Raw genomic sequence first — 14,872 nt, 5'->3', positions numbered from 1 at the left:
AAGACATCATATTTTTTAATGAATATACACTTTTTTTGATTAATGTATCAATGGTTTATACACTCACGTTTCTTGGCATGTTTTGTTTTGGGTTTGTGTGTGTGTGAATTAATTAATGAATTATTAATTTCTGTATTCTACTGTATACTAAAAAGGTCTCAATTTAAAACACAGACCATACACCAGTTTTAATACAGAAAATTAGTTGTTAATGCTTTAAATGAACACAGTGAGGTAAAAATGTTCCAAGCTGGAGCTTATTTCCAAGCTGGAGCTTATTTCCAAACTTCCAAGCTGGAGCTTATTTCTGAGGTCACCTTGAAAGTGCACTCAGTTAAAACAGTTTTTCTCCCCCAAAGAAATGAACAACACTTTTGATAAATATAACCCACAATTGATGATGATTCCAGACATGCTAGTCGCCAAGAAAAAGTTTACCTGGTTAATGATGATGACAATAATAATGTTTACTTTATACAGTGCTTTCAGCCAGTGCTCAAAACACTTTACCAAACATAATCATAAAAATACATGTAAACAAACCAATACATTAATGACACAACAATGAAGCCTGAGTCACCATTATGAATGTGTGATGGATAAGATGGGGGAAAAAACAGTAAACACAATACAAGTATAATATATAAACCGTTTTTAAGCATCAGCAGATAGTGAACAGATTTCATACATCCTGGCCAGTAGATGCCAATATAACGTCCAAATCCAGTGATACAATTGGACGCTTATTAAAACCCTGCACCTTTATTAGACTCTTTATTATCTAAGGATAGTTGAGAAGATTTACTTCAATCAAATCAATCTAAACAAATATGTTTGACTTTTTTTAAAAGTCAATGACACAAAGAAACAACTATGTTGATACAAAACAAGTTCTAAAACCATTTTATTGCCCTGATTCTTGGACTGGTTTCCTAAAGCTTGAAAAAACTTCCTCTTCAGCTGCAACATCTGCTGATGCCTCCTGCACAAACAAAAAAGATTTCTGGTCAAAATTATGCAGGAACAACTTAGACATTACATATATAGTGGAGTGTATGAGTGTTTAGTGAGATATGGCACTTTACGTATTCGATAAGTTGTGTATTCAGGTTTGATGGGATATACAAGCACAATGTAATACTGCACATGCACTATTGACCTAACATAGAACAGAAACACAAATACAACAGAATCACAGGCCATTCAAAATAACAATCATAAATTCAGCTGTAATGACAGACGTACGATGATAAACTTGCGAAACGTAACCTGCAGCTTGAGGTCATTTCGAGCAGCCCATTTCCTTTTAGTGCACATAAAGTGCTGCAATGTTTAAATTAAAGGAACACAAAAAAGTAAGAAATGTTGATAACATTTGTGTGTGTAATATATAAAGTATTATATATATATATATGAATACACATACACTATATGGAGAAAAGTTAAGGAACACTTGACCAATTACACCCACAGGGACTGTAATGACATTGCATTTTAAATACACAAAAATTAATATGGAGATGGTCAACCCTTTTCAGCTATAATAGCTTTAGTTTCTGTGGGAATTTTTGCCCATCCTTCCAGGTCAGGCACTGATGTTGGATGAGAAGGCCTGACTTGGTATCTCTGTTCCAGTTCATCCCAAAGGTGTTCGACGGGTTGAGGTCAGGGCTCTCTCTGCGGGCCAGTCAAGTTCTTACACATCAGTATCATCCAATCATATCCTGATGGACCTTGCTTTGTGCACTGGGGTGCAACACAGTCATGCTGGATTAAATTTGATCCCCATACAAATTTGGAAGCAAAGCATTCTCCAAAATGTCGTGGTATGTTGAAGCCTTAAGATTTCCCTTCACTAGAAATAAGGGGCAAAGCCCAAACATTGAGAAACAGCCCCATGCCATACCATTATCCCTCCCCTACCAAACTTTACACGTGGTACAATGCAGTCAGGCAGGTAATGTTTTCCAGGCATTTGCCAAACTCAGAGTCAGCCCATCAGACTGCCAGACAGAAGTATGATTCGTCAGTCCACAGAACATGCTCTAGAGTTCAGTGACGCCCCTGCATCCGACGCTTTGCATTGTACTCAGTGATGCGAGGCTTGCTCGCAGCTGCTCAGTCATGGAAACCCACTCCATGAATCTCCCGCCACAGTTTTTGTGCTGATATTAATGCCAGTGGAAGCTTGGAAATCTTCAGCCATGGAATCAGTAGAGCGCCAGCAACTTTTAAGCAACAGCACTTTATGATCCTCAAGGCTGAATTATAAAAATGTCATACATTTCTAAACTGTATCTAAACACTTTCACTTCCCAATAATTCCACTTACAGTTGACCATGGACTATATCAGGCATGAAATTTCACAAACTGACTTATTAAAGGTGGCATCCTATCACAGTACCACGCTTGAATACACTGAGCTCTTCAGAACGATCAGTTTTTTTCCACAAATGTTTGGCTAGATGCTTGATTTTATAAACCTGTAGCAATGGTTCTGACTGGAGCACCTGAATTCAATAATTAAGAAGTGTCTCCCAATACTTTAGTCCATATAGTGTATGTATTATAGACTATTGTTCACAAGTTTGGGGTCAGTAAAAAGTTTTTTTTTTTTTTTTTTTTTAATTCATAATTAATACTTTTATTTAACTTTTATCACATTAAATTAATCTAAAGTATGCAACTGTTGTTTACACCAAGATGAAAACGGCATCTTTGTTCATTAGCATAGCACATTAACAAAACATTTTAATGGCACTTATAACACTAATATAAGTACAATTACAAATTTATAATAATAATATTACTACATTTATATAATCCTAATAACACTCTTTAGGTCCGAACACAACACAATAATGAGTCATCGATGACAATCAAAAGCAGCTTTAAACACTGACCTTAAAAACAAACAAAACTTGTTTTACAAGAATTGATTTTTCTAATTCTTTTCACTATCATTTCGGTAAGTTCCACAAGAGAAATATTAAGCCAATAAATTAAGACAGTTGATATACTATTATCAACACTGAGGTCAATTCATCTCTCATTGTGTCTGAGAAAATAAATGTGGTGTGTAGTGTCAAAATGCCAAAAGCGTGGTCAGTTTTTACTTTTGCTTTCATTGAGTAATTAACTGTGGTTTGAGATTCCTTCACCAGCATAACTCTTGTGCAGTTTGTAAACTGCATGTGTAATATTATCAAAGGGCTCGGCTTTTGGGTGAAAGATTTTTATGTGGCGTGATTTTTATTTATAACCAACGCCATCTTAGCTCGCAAAAAGTTAAAACAAAGATTCTCCTTTTCTGCAATAATAAAAGTAAATAATGAAATAAATTAGTAAATTAAACACCAAATGAGTAAACTATTGCACAAGAGCATTGGAGACTTCTTTCAAAAACATAAAAATCTTGTCCAACCCCAAACTTTTGAATAGTGTGATTGTTCATTAATTAATTTATTAATTATTAGGGTGAAATAACCATCTAAATTAAGGATTGAAAAAAATCAATCGTTACTTGCCTCATTCCCTTGATTAGCTCCAAGTGTTTTCACATCTATCTGAGGAGAAGGCACATTGGTTACAGGCTCACTTCCATCTGGACTCTGTGTGTCTTTCTCCCTCTTTTTGTCCACGGTGGATGCATCTTTCTCCTTTTCCTCAACTTTCACTTCAGGTTCTGCATTTTCCACTGTACCAGGGTCCACCTCCTGTGTCCGCTGCTGTAAATCAGTCTCATCACTAATGGGCATGTTACCCGCAGCATGCACAGTCTCTACCCGGACACTCCGGGTCCCGCTGGGTCTGCCGGCAAATTCCTGTCTGAGTTCCATGCTTCTGTCCTCCTGTCTATTTTGTGCAGCTTGAGCATCTCCTGCTATGAGGCCCTGGTCACCTCGGTTTCCTGCTTGATTCACCATGTTGCCATTGTTCTGGCGTATTTGTAGTGGCTGCGGGGCATCGCCCCCTTCCCAGACGTGCTCATGCTCCCTTAGTTGAGGAGCTTGGGGCTGTCGTACCGCAGGAGGCGGCGGGTCATGTCTCCAGCCGAGCCGGGGCATGCGTACTGCTTGATGTATAGCAGCCTGAGCACTTCCATACATAAACACCTGAGAAGAGAAAAGATGACTTAGTATGCCTTTCTTTTTTTTGACCAAATAAGAGATTTTAAAAATTGTACGTTTCCAGTTCTTACAAGGATGGCTAATACTATGGTAAGCAGCACAGGTATCTGAAGAGTGAGTGGTAGATCTTTCAGCAGCGCTCTGAGGAACTCACTGAGGCCCTCCCCAATTTGCTTCAAGGGATCTGTGATGAAGCTGGTTATGGTGACGGTGATAGCCTGGAATACAAACAACACAATTTTTTTTTTCTCTTTTTACAGCTCTAATTAAATAAAGATAAGAAACATATATGCAAATATAAATAATATAATAAATGTTATAAAATATAATAAAATTAATGGAAATTAAAAGATACAGACCTTTGTTGGAGGCACAAGCAAAATGGGGTTCACCACTAGGACCTCGTAATATTTTTTGCAGGGATCATCTTGAAGAGTCCATGTCCGTCTGTACCACTCTGAATCAACAAGGAGTAACAGCAGTTCATCATTATTCACTTAACTTTAAGTCATTTAAAATCTGTAGGCCGTTCCTATAGTATATTTTTGTTCTTTTTGAAACTTAAAAAGATCTATATGAAGATTCTTCAAAATTCTAAATTAATGTTCCACATCAATCAATTAGGTGAATAAATATTTAACCCATTCCCAAACCCAATTTTCTTTAACTGCAAGCACCTCACCTGATAAACTGTCCTTCCAGTCCAGTTCTCTCACCCCAGTGCATTTGCCATTGAAGTTCTCCACTTCCACAATGTTCTTCTTGTGTTCTGCAAAGACAACCTAGACAAAACGGAAATGTTTTTTAAAATCTTGAACACACACACACACACACACACACAAACTTATGTATCCCCTTGAATAGCTGTTTCCATCCAAAGTTGTGAATTTAACTTGGAAAATTAAGGATTTGCGAATAAAGCAGCTTGTCCCTTCTCCAATCTTTCCATTGCGGTTTATGCTGGTGTTGTCTTATTTGCAGCTGTATCATACAAATAAAGAGTAAAAAAATCATAGATTGTGATTTCTGGATTTTTTTTTTTTTTTTGATATGTTTCCAACAGTGGCCATGCACCTACGATGACAACTTCAGACTCCTCCATGATTTCCAAGTGGGAAAACTTGCAAGATAGTAGGGTGTTCAAATACTTATTTTCCTCACTGTATGTCTCTATTTGGCCATTGTGTTCAGGCGCTCAACATATGTCTCTGATTGGCCATTGTGTTCAGGCGCTCAACATATATGTCTCTGATTGGCCATTGTGTTCAGGCGCTCAACATATATGTCTCTGATTGGCCATTGTGTTCAGGCGCTCAACATATATGTCTCTGATTGGCCATTGTGTTCAGGCGCTCAACATATATGTCTCTGATTGGCCATTGTGTTCAGGCGCTCAACATATATGTCTCTGATTGGCCATTGTGTTCACAAGCTCAACATATATGTCTCTGATTGGCCATTGTGTTCAGGCGCTCAACATATATGTCTCTGATTGGCCATTGTGTTCACACGCTCAACATATATGTCTCTGATTGGCCATTGTGTTCACACGCTCAACATATACGTCTCTGATTGGCCATTGTGTTCACACGCTCAACATATGTCTCTGATTGGCCATTGTGTTCAGGCGCTCAACATATATGTCTCTGATTGGCCATTGTGTTCAGGCGCTCAACATATGTGTCTCTGATTGGCCATTGTGTTCACACGCTCAACATATACGTCTCTAACTGGCCATTGTGTTTAGGCGCTCATGCACTTAAGAATCAGTTCAACTGCGCCGCTCAAAATGCCTGCATTGTTTTTAGTCTTTACTTTAGACCAGTGGTTCCCAACCACATTCCTGGAGCCCCCCTAACACTACACATTTTGCATAACTCCTTTGACTGACACACCCATTTCAGGTCTTTGAGTCACTACTAATGAGCTGATGACCTTAATCAGGTGTGTTTGATTGAGGAGATGTGCAGTGTTAGGGGGGCTCCAGGAATGTGGTTGGGAACTACTGCTTTAGACAACACTAGCGCATATGTTTTATGTGCATTTTTTTATTTTACGCACATCTTGGGGTTTCTGCTCAGCCTTTGTTTATACTATATACAAAAAATGTGCATATAAATAGGTGGGTGGAAACAGCTATTTTCATCTGTTGAATACCGGTTTAGCAAAAATGTCAGACAAACAGTATTTTGTACAAAGATGTTTACCATATAAAGATGGAACCAGTTCCAGATCAAGCTAATAAAAAAGCAAACAGCGAACATTCTCCTGAACTGGACAAACCAGGACACCACAGACCAGAGTTCAGTGCAGATAACGGCTACGACAATCAGAACAATCGAAGAAACCTGTAGGAAGAATACAGCACAAAATCATTTATTAATTTTATTAATACAATTATTAATTTTATTTTATCTCTAAAACGCTTTAACAAAATCTGACCTTCAGGACCGTATTAGCCTCCACATAAAACGTGTCTTCGAAACGCCACTTCCAGGCTTCGTGGTTGTGGGGTTTGAATTTGACCAGAATTTGACTGAGTGCCTCGTCCATGGCTCCAGTCGTCCAGTCGTTCTCTTCATCCAAAAGCTTCTGGATCTCTGCCAGCGACTGCTTGGAAAGCTTCACCTTAGCGTCATAGTGCATGACTGTTTTTTCATCATCAGGCTAAAGATGTTAAAAAAGCAAAAGTTGTGAAATCTTTAGCTGTGTAGAGTAATACTGATTCAATAACTTGGAGAAAACAGTCACATACCAGGCCAAGTTTTGAAGTTTCTTTAATGAGCTTGGAAAGGAATCGCTTGAATACTGGAAGGCATACTGGCTTTGAAGAGGTGGTGGCGGTCCCCTTCTTTTTGTGTTCATCAAACTAAAACAGAGGTAGCAGCGAGAAGACAATTAGTACCCTGGTAAATTTACTCATGATAAAACCATTGTGTACCATGCCCAAACAACATTGCAGGGCCATTTTGTTGGTAAGGTCTACCAAACACAGGTGTATTTTGATATATTTCACCTCTTTCTGTAAAATCTCTAGTTTACTGATGCACTCAGATGCATAAGACTGTGGCACATCACAGGACTCTGAGCTGAAATCCCTTCTCTTGGTTGGCACATTTTGGTAACTGGCAGACTGTAAAACATAAAAAAGTTAGATTCATTGAGATAGTTTGAACGTGATGTCTATTTGAATGTCCTGCATACAATTAATTTCATTTTGTCATCATATGTAGACAGCATCACTGAATGTAACGGGTTCTGTTCTCTTTTGTCACGTCCGGTGTAGACACGGTGTAATGTGAGTGCACCTTAAAGGGTTACTTCAGCGATTAGCATATGGCTTTGTATCAGTAGAAACCCTGGAGAATATTCAAATTATTGTGCTTTCCCCTCTCATATCTCCCTGAGACGAGAGATTTATGCATTTTATTTCTGGAAAAATTCCTCCTATGATGCAAAATGACGATTTTTGCATCATAGGAGGAATGTTTGCCCAGAGGCTAAAGACTACAGCCAGCAGAGGGAGCCATTTCCGCATGTTTTGAATCCGGCATTGGGGGATGGGAGATTACACTCAGCTTGCAGGGAGAGCTCAGCTTGTAGACAGGATCATTTAAACGGAGCTATGGTGAGCAATGTAAGTCTTTTAACTTCTCAAATTCATTTCTATGAAAGTTAAGCTTGCAAAGGCATGAACTGAAACGCGCCAGACTGAACTCGCGTTGTGAATGTATGCCGCGAGTGTAGTCGCGATTACCTCAGCTCTCATCACTCCTGCAGTTAGTGCTCAGTGCTGTGAGACTCGCGCGGTGACTCATTATATTGAACAGACACGTTCAGTTTTTAATTGTAGTGTCTCTAACTCAGTCACAGTAATGAAGTTGGTGGCGTTGGGAATGGCCTCACATGGCAGCGAAGCATTCTGGGAATTGTAGTCTTTCATCCCCATGGGACAAAAATACATTTTCTATCTTTTCTGAGTCTAGAAGACACCAAATTCAAAAATAATTTCACATTTCTACTGCATTGATGACCCAGTTTAAATACAGATTCATCTTCCCAGCGCTGAAGTACCCCTTTAAACTGAGAGTTTAAGAGAGTTGTCAAGTTCTCTTTCTGTTGAATCCCGAGCAGTCTCTTTAATGTTAGATCTTATCAAATCTTTTGGCACAGTCTCTAGATACATAACTGGGAGAAGAGTGAATTAATATATTTAATGGCTGATCTTGATACTGAATTCCTACACAATCTCTCTTTCAAAATCAGACAGACAAACTTGTATCTTGGAGTTGTTCTGCCCAAAACTTCTAAATTCATTTTAAGTAGAATTTTCTTCAGAAATTGGAGGACCTTAAAGGGTTAGTTCGCCCCAAAATTAAATTTATGTCATTAATGACTCACCCTAATATCGTTCCACACCCGTAAGACCTTCGTTCATCTTTGGAACATCGTTTAAGATATTTATTTAGTCCGAGAGCTTTTCTGTTCCTTCATGAAAGTGAATGAACACTATACTCCGACATGAAAGACAACCACTGCTTTGCAAAAGAAGCTGAGGGTAAAGGTGATGGACTGGCCAAGCATGTCTCCAGACCTAAAACCTATTGAGCATCTGTGGGGCATCCTCTAACAGAAGGTGGAGGAGTGCAAGTTCTCTATAATCCACCAGCTCTGTGATGGTGTCATGGAGGAGTGGCTATCTGTTAAACTCTGGTGAACTCCATGCCCAAAAAGGTTAAGGCGGTGCTGAAAAAAAATGGTGGCCACACAAAATATTGATAATTTGGGCCCAATCTGGACCTTTTCACTTATGTGTGTGTACTCACTTTTGTTGCCAGAGGTTTAGATATTAATAGCTGTGTGTTGAGTTATTTTAAGGAGACAGCAAATTTATACTGTTATACAAGCTGTCCACTCACTTCTTTACAGTGAAGCAAAGTGTAATTTCTTCCATGAAAATATTTAATAAAATATTTACAAAAATGTAAGGGGTGTACTCACTTTTGTGAGATACTGTATGGTACAACCATTTCTGGATCATCTTTAACACTGACTCTGATCAGTAACAGAGGGGGTTGTGTGCTGTCTGCTCTGCCCTCTTGTTTGCTTCACTGTTTATTACTGAAACTTATTTATTTATTATTATTATTAATGGATGGTGATTATTCATTTATATATTATTGTTATATTATCATTCATTGATTTGTGTATATGTTAAAGTCATGGTCAGATGTATTACAGTTCCTGCAATGATGTGCTACATAAAACAAATCACACAAAAAAATCACAAATACCATAATCCTACCTAAAATTAACATCTGGACAAAATATTTAGCACTGCCTTTTAAGCTTAATTTGAACAAGAAAAAAATTATTTGTCCTAAAATATGAAAGATATGTCATAGAAAGCATTACATTTAACGTTGTCCACACATTGTTAAAATACCATATATTTTTTTTAGAATGTGAAGGTTCTATCTGCATTTTACCTGTTAAAAAAAAAAAAAAAAACGCCATTAACAAATTTAAGAGGATTGTGATATTGCACATTTAGAATACATCTAGGGTCTCTGTCACTTTAGTGTATGAAAGAGACTTCTTGTTCCCCATATAATTTTTGCTATAACGGACTCTGCATGAACGTTGAAGCTCAATATCTCGAGACCGCTCAGAATGCAGATAGAACCTTATTATTCCATGGTGAGGATTTAGCGGTTTGCTTTTTCCCCAAACCCTAAAATTTGCCCTCAGAACACGAGGAAAATACGGCAATGGGGTCTTTGTCTGATACTTTTGCATCTTTTTAAAAGCTTTAGGTGATCCCTATTCAGTGCCATTATTTTGAGAGTGAGCATGACAATTTTTGATAAGTTATCAAACGTTCTTCCAGTAACGTTAATATAATTCTCTCTTGTATTTAACAAGGTCCCCAAACGTTAGCATAAAAACAGTTGTTATAACGTTACATTGTTCGTGGAACGTTTGCCTTTGTGGAACAGGAACAGGGAGGCTTGATGCTACTTCAAACATTTTCAAAACATTCCCATATGCAAAATGATACAATGGAATGAAATGTTTCGAACATTCATAAAAAAGTGTTTATAAAGCGAATGTTAGAAAGTTAAAACGTTCTAAGAACATATTTTGTTAGCTAGGTAATGACGTAATTTAATCTCGGGGCGAACTAACGTTATCCCTAAATATTAACGTTACATAAACCAGAGGTGGGACAAAGTCATTGCTATGCAAGTCACAAGTAAGTCTCAAGTCTTTGCCCTCGAGTCCCGAGTCAAGTCGAGTCAAAGCCAACAAGTCTCAAGTCGAGTCCAAAGTCCTACCATTTTAGTTTCGGGTCACTTCAAGTCATCTTACCACAGAAATACAAATTATACAAATCATGTATGTCTGTAAGATTTGTATTTATTTAAACCTCTCTTTATACAATGACATTAAGCAAAAACAGTAAAAAAAAAAAAAAAACAGAAAATGTACATTTTCACAGAAAATGTTTGTATTTCAAAAGCATATTGCATTAGAACAATGCACAGCAGCTTCAGTCCGGTATTGTGTTGACCTCATATTGCAAAACAGTTTTGGGTCAAGACATGGGTCCTTTTAGCCTAAACTTACGGCCATTATGGGAATATTGTTTAGCTTATTTTTGGTTTAATTTGGTTTACTTTAATCATTTAATTTATCCAATTATTTTGTTTTGCTATACTTTTTATGCCAGCTTGCCAAGGCCCCCCTAGCATCCCCTCGCGGCACCCAGGGGTCCCTGTCCCCACTTTGAAAAGCACTGCTATAAAGCATATGACTTCAGTTTCTTGAGGGAAAGGGCTTTCTAATGACTTTTGAAGCAGTGAAAATATTCTTAATATTGCACACACTGAAACTGAAATATTATTGAATACCGTGGTGTATAATAGACAATGAATATTAACACAACAACATTGATATCAGTAAAGAGTAGTTTCAAATACAAAGTGTGAGGCTATAAGGGACTTTCTGACATCTGTTTAATATTCTTCTCAGGTATGAAGAATACCTAGAGGGGTGGGGGGCCCAAAACAAGCCCAATATTATTATATTATTATATTATTATCAATAATTTATCAAAAGCCTGCAACATATTCAATTGAAATCTCTTGGAGTTTAAAAAGCAAATACAGATGGGATTTTACAAAATTCTTCAAGTTGCAATAAAGACTGAACAGAAGAGGTTTGGAGATGGAAAAAGAAAAAAGGAACGTGAAGAAATATTGCTACTCCAGTCGGAGTTATTGCACACATAGGCCTATAAGGAGGAGTGGTGCACACTATAAACCGTAAAAAGGATAAGCCCTGCATCTCAATGTGCAATGTGCTCAAAATAGTAATGAAAATTACTAATGTCACATAGCTACTATTTAGAAATAATATGCACTTTTTTTTACAGTCTATGATTGGGAGTTGGTGCACAGGAAAACACTGGGAGCGCAGCAATGAGACATACTTATAATAAAATACATTCGAACCATACCTGTTATTATTAGTAGCCAATACTTTTTTTCTTTTTTTATAATAGCCTGTCATAATAAATAGCCTACATTATAAAAAATATTTTTTAAATTAAATTAGGTGGCTCACCTCCCTATTTCCTCTCCATTTCTGTACATATCTGCTGGTTGCATTGTTTGTAAAAAAAAAAAAAAAAAAAAAAATTGTCTATTTACGTCTACAAACTATTACATTTATAACATCATATGACATGCATTAAGTCTTCTCGAATCATAAGGCTCAAGTCCAAGTGAAGTCACGAGTCATTGATGTTAAAGTCCAAGTCGATTTGCAAGTCTTTGTACATTTTGTCATGAAGTTGAAGTCATCAACTTCATGACTCGAGTCCAAGTCACATGACTCCGAAGTCGAGTCCGAAGTCATCAACTTCATGACTCGAGTCCACACCTCTGACATAAACTATAAAGTTCGTGAAATGTAGCACGCCTTAAAAGTGATGAAGTCAATGTCTGAACGGAGTTTATTTTAGTGAGGAGGGGGAAACACTGAAGAAGAGGTTTTTAAATATCCTGCAAGCTCTGTAAACACAATAATAAACTCTTACCTCAGTGTTTTTTCTCATGCGCTTTGTTGTTGGGTCGTAGTTGAGCATGTCATATGGATCGATCCATCCATCATCTTCCTGGTTATTTAAATTTGCACAAACAACCAACTCTTGCCCTAACAGATTACAAAAAATAAAGAAGCAGAATCCAAACGACGAAACGCTTGGCACCTTCATAATCCTCACTGGAACAGACAACTCTAATAAAACTCAAAACTACTGATACATTAAAGTTCAGATTCAGCTTTCTTGGACATTTGTTTACTCTCTGTAAACCAGATCACCTGTTTAACACACATTATCCTAACTGTAGCTAAATGCATCTATCGGTCGCTTAAAAGTTACACACTGAGTCTGAGGGCTAATAAAAAACATAAGAGATTAATTGAAGAAAACTCGATCGCACCAGGCAGCAAAAATTGTCCTTACATATTGGAAAAGAGCTGTCATTTACTGCCACAGACAAAACACGCATAGACACATAAGAGCGATTGTTCAAAATGTCAAATACGAGTTCTAAATACTCATTTCTATGTGCAGTTCTTCTTCTTCTTCTGTTGCCCTTTAATGGAGGTTGGCGAACCAAATATCGATGCATTACCGCCACCAACTGGACTGGAGTGTGAAGCAGTAATAACCAGGGAACAAAAAACAACAAACACAAAATACTCCGTCTATTCCTATTTCTTATATATTTTATTAGAGCACCATATACTCTTTCGTTCTCTGCTTTATCTTTTAAAAGGCTTTGCATATTAAATGAGTCAATGTCCATTCTTAATTCCTTAATGAATTTTAATCTTTCTGATTCGTATTTTTTACAGTTTATTAACACATGCTCTATTGTTTCTACCTTATCACTAGTGATGGCGAAATGAGGCTTCCTGAACCAGTGAGGCTTTCCAGCCCATTGCTTCACCAAAAGGTGCATTTACCCGAAGCCTCATGAAAGTGTGCTCCCTAGTGACACCTGCTGTGCAAAGCAATGCATCGCACACAAATCTATTCATCCTGAGCAACCAAATTATCATACTGTGGGCACACCCTTTTTCTATTGCCTGTGTATTAATAAAGTATTTTACTCTGCCTGTATTAACCTATGCACACACAACTCACACAAACACACAACTTTGTGTTCAACTATTCAGTAGTTCTTTGGGTTAGTGATGAGTGAATGCCCAGAATGATTGTAAATAAATTATTGTGAGTGCAGTGCTTATGGGACTGGAATTGTGGAACAGCAAACTGCAACAGGGATGGGAAAAGCTTTCCCTAATACAGTCTAGTCTTATAATAATATTATTAATAATAATAATAATAATAGCAATAATATATATAATAATAACACTAGGCCTACTACTAAAATATGAGGGGCTGTACAAGCCATAATTCATTCTGGTACTCTCACACACATACATTCTCATTTCATATATATATATATAAAATTACGTAGTATAGGTATTACAACTAGGCTAATTTAATAATCTACTGAACTATGTATAATTTACTCTAATAATCTACTAAACTAAGTATAATGTAATATAATATATAATACAGCTATGATATATAATGATATCGCTACTACATACAACCAACACCTCAACACCAAATTACACCAAACCTTTCATGTTGGAAGAGCGGACAGTCACACATAAAAACCACTCGCCAACTCTCGCGAGAGAAAGAACCGCAGCTTCTAAAACAAGCCCAATATTATTATGTTAAATATGTGTCATTGTATATTGTTTTGGTTATGGCAATAATTAAAAAACAAATGGAGCAGTGGAGACGAGTTCACTGGAGTAACGAATCATACTTCTCTGTCTGGCAATCCAATGGATGACCTGGGTTTGGCAGTTTCCAGGAGAATGGTACTTGCCTGACTACATTGTGCCAAGTTTAAAGTTTGGTGGATGGGGGATTATGGTGTGGGGGTGTTTTTTTTTATAGGGGTCAGGCTTGGCCCCTTTTAGTTCCATTAAAAAGAACTCAATGCTTCAGCATACCAATACATTTTGGACAATTTCATGCTTCCAACTTTGTGGGAACAATTTGGGGATGGCCCCTTTTTGTTCCAATATGACTGCGCACCAGTGCACAAAGCGAGGTCCATAAAGACATGAATGAATGAGTTTGGTGGATGAACTTGACTGGTCTGCTCAGAGTCCTGACCTCAACCCGATAGAACACCTTTGAGATGAATTAGAGCGGAGACAGAGCGAGGCCTTCTCGTCAAACATCAGTGCCGGACCTCATAAATCCGCATAAACACACTCCTAAACCTTCCCAGAAGAGTTGAAGCTGTTATAGTGGGCCAACTCCATATTAAACCCATGGATTAAGAATGGGATGTCCTTAAAGTTTATGTGCATGTAAAACAGGCTGCCCAAAACTTTTGCCAATATAGTGCATGTATATATATAGGTTTTTTTTGTTGTTGTTTCTTTACTTACATGCTGTATATTATAGATATTTACAAACTTTTTTATGTTACATGTGATTAATCATGATTAAACAATTTGACAGCAATACATATATTCTATTTAGGAATTAATACACAGAATACATTATATTGTTGTAATTGTGATAAAATGAAATTGTAATTTGTCTGCAGAACATTATAGTGAATCTTTTCAA

The 14,872-nt window shown here is 37.3% G+C and overlaps 1 protein-coding gene across 5 annotated transcripts; it reads right to left on the bottom strand.

Moving 5' to 3' along the window:
- Positions 1–12,791, bottom strand: clcc1 (chloride channel CLIC-like 1). 5 transcript variants are annotated; one of them, XM_067416100.1, is made up of 11 exons: positions 12,236–12,791; positions 7,148–7,264; positions 6,887–7,000; positions 6,574–6,798; positions 6,339–6,479; positions 4,814–4,913; positions 4,491–4,588; positions 4,203–4,349; positions 3,529–4,116; positions 1,246–1,323; positions 1–982 (listed from the first exon to the last, which is right to left on the bottom strand). In XM_067416100.1, the coding sequence occupies exons 1-11, from the start codon at positions 12,410–12,412 to the stop codon at positions 905–907; spliced, it is 1,863 nt and encodes a 620-aa protein (XP_067272201.1). In that variant the 5' UTR covers positions 12,413–12,791; the 3' UTR covers positions 1–904. The 5 variants fall into 5 exon arrangements, with proteins under 5 accessions (XP_067272201.1, XP_067272202.1, XP_067272205.1 ...); XM_067416101.1 differs by having other exon boundaries at positions 1,270–1,323; XM_067416104.1 differs by lacking the exon at positions 1,246–1,323 and adding an exon at positions 1,086–1,159.
- Between the last annotated feature and the right edge of the window lie 2,081 nt (positions 12,792–14,872).

This window comes from Pseudorasbora parva, chromosome 14 (genome assembly GCF_024679245.1).
Source record: "Pseudorasbora parva isolate DD20220531a chromosome 14, ASM2467924v1, whole genome shotgun sequence".
Lineage (NCBI taxonomy): Eukaryota > Metazoa > Chordata > Actinopteri > Cypriniformes > Gobionidae > Pseudorasbora > Pseudorasbora parva.
The sequence above is the reverse complement of the archived record's forward strand: the minus strand, read 5'-3'. Positions and strand labels throughout refer to the sequence as shown.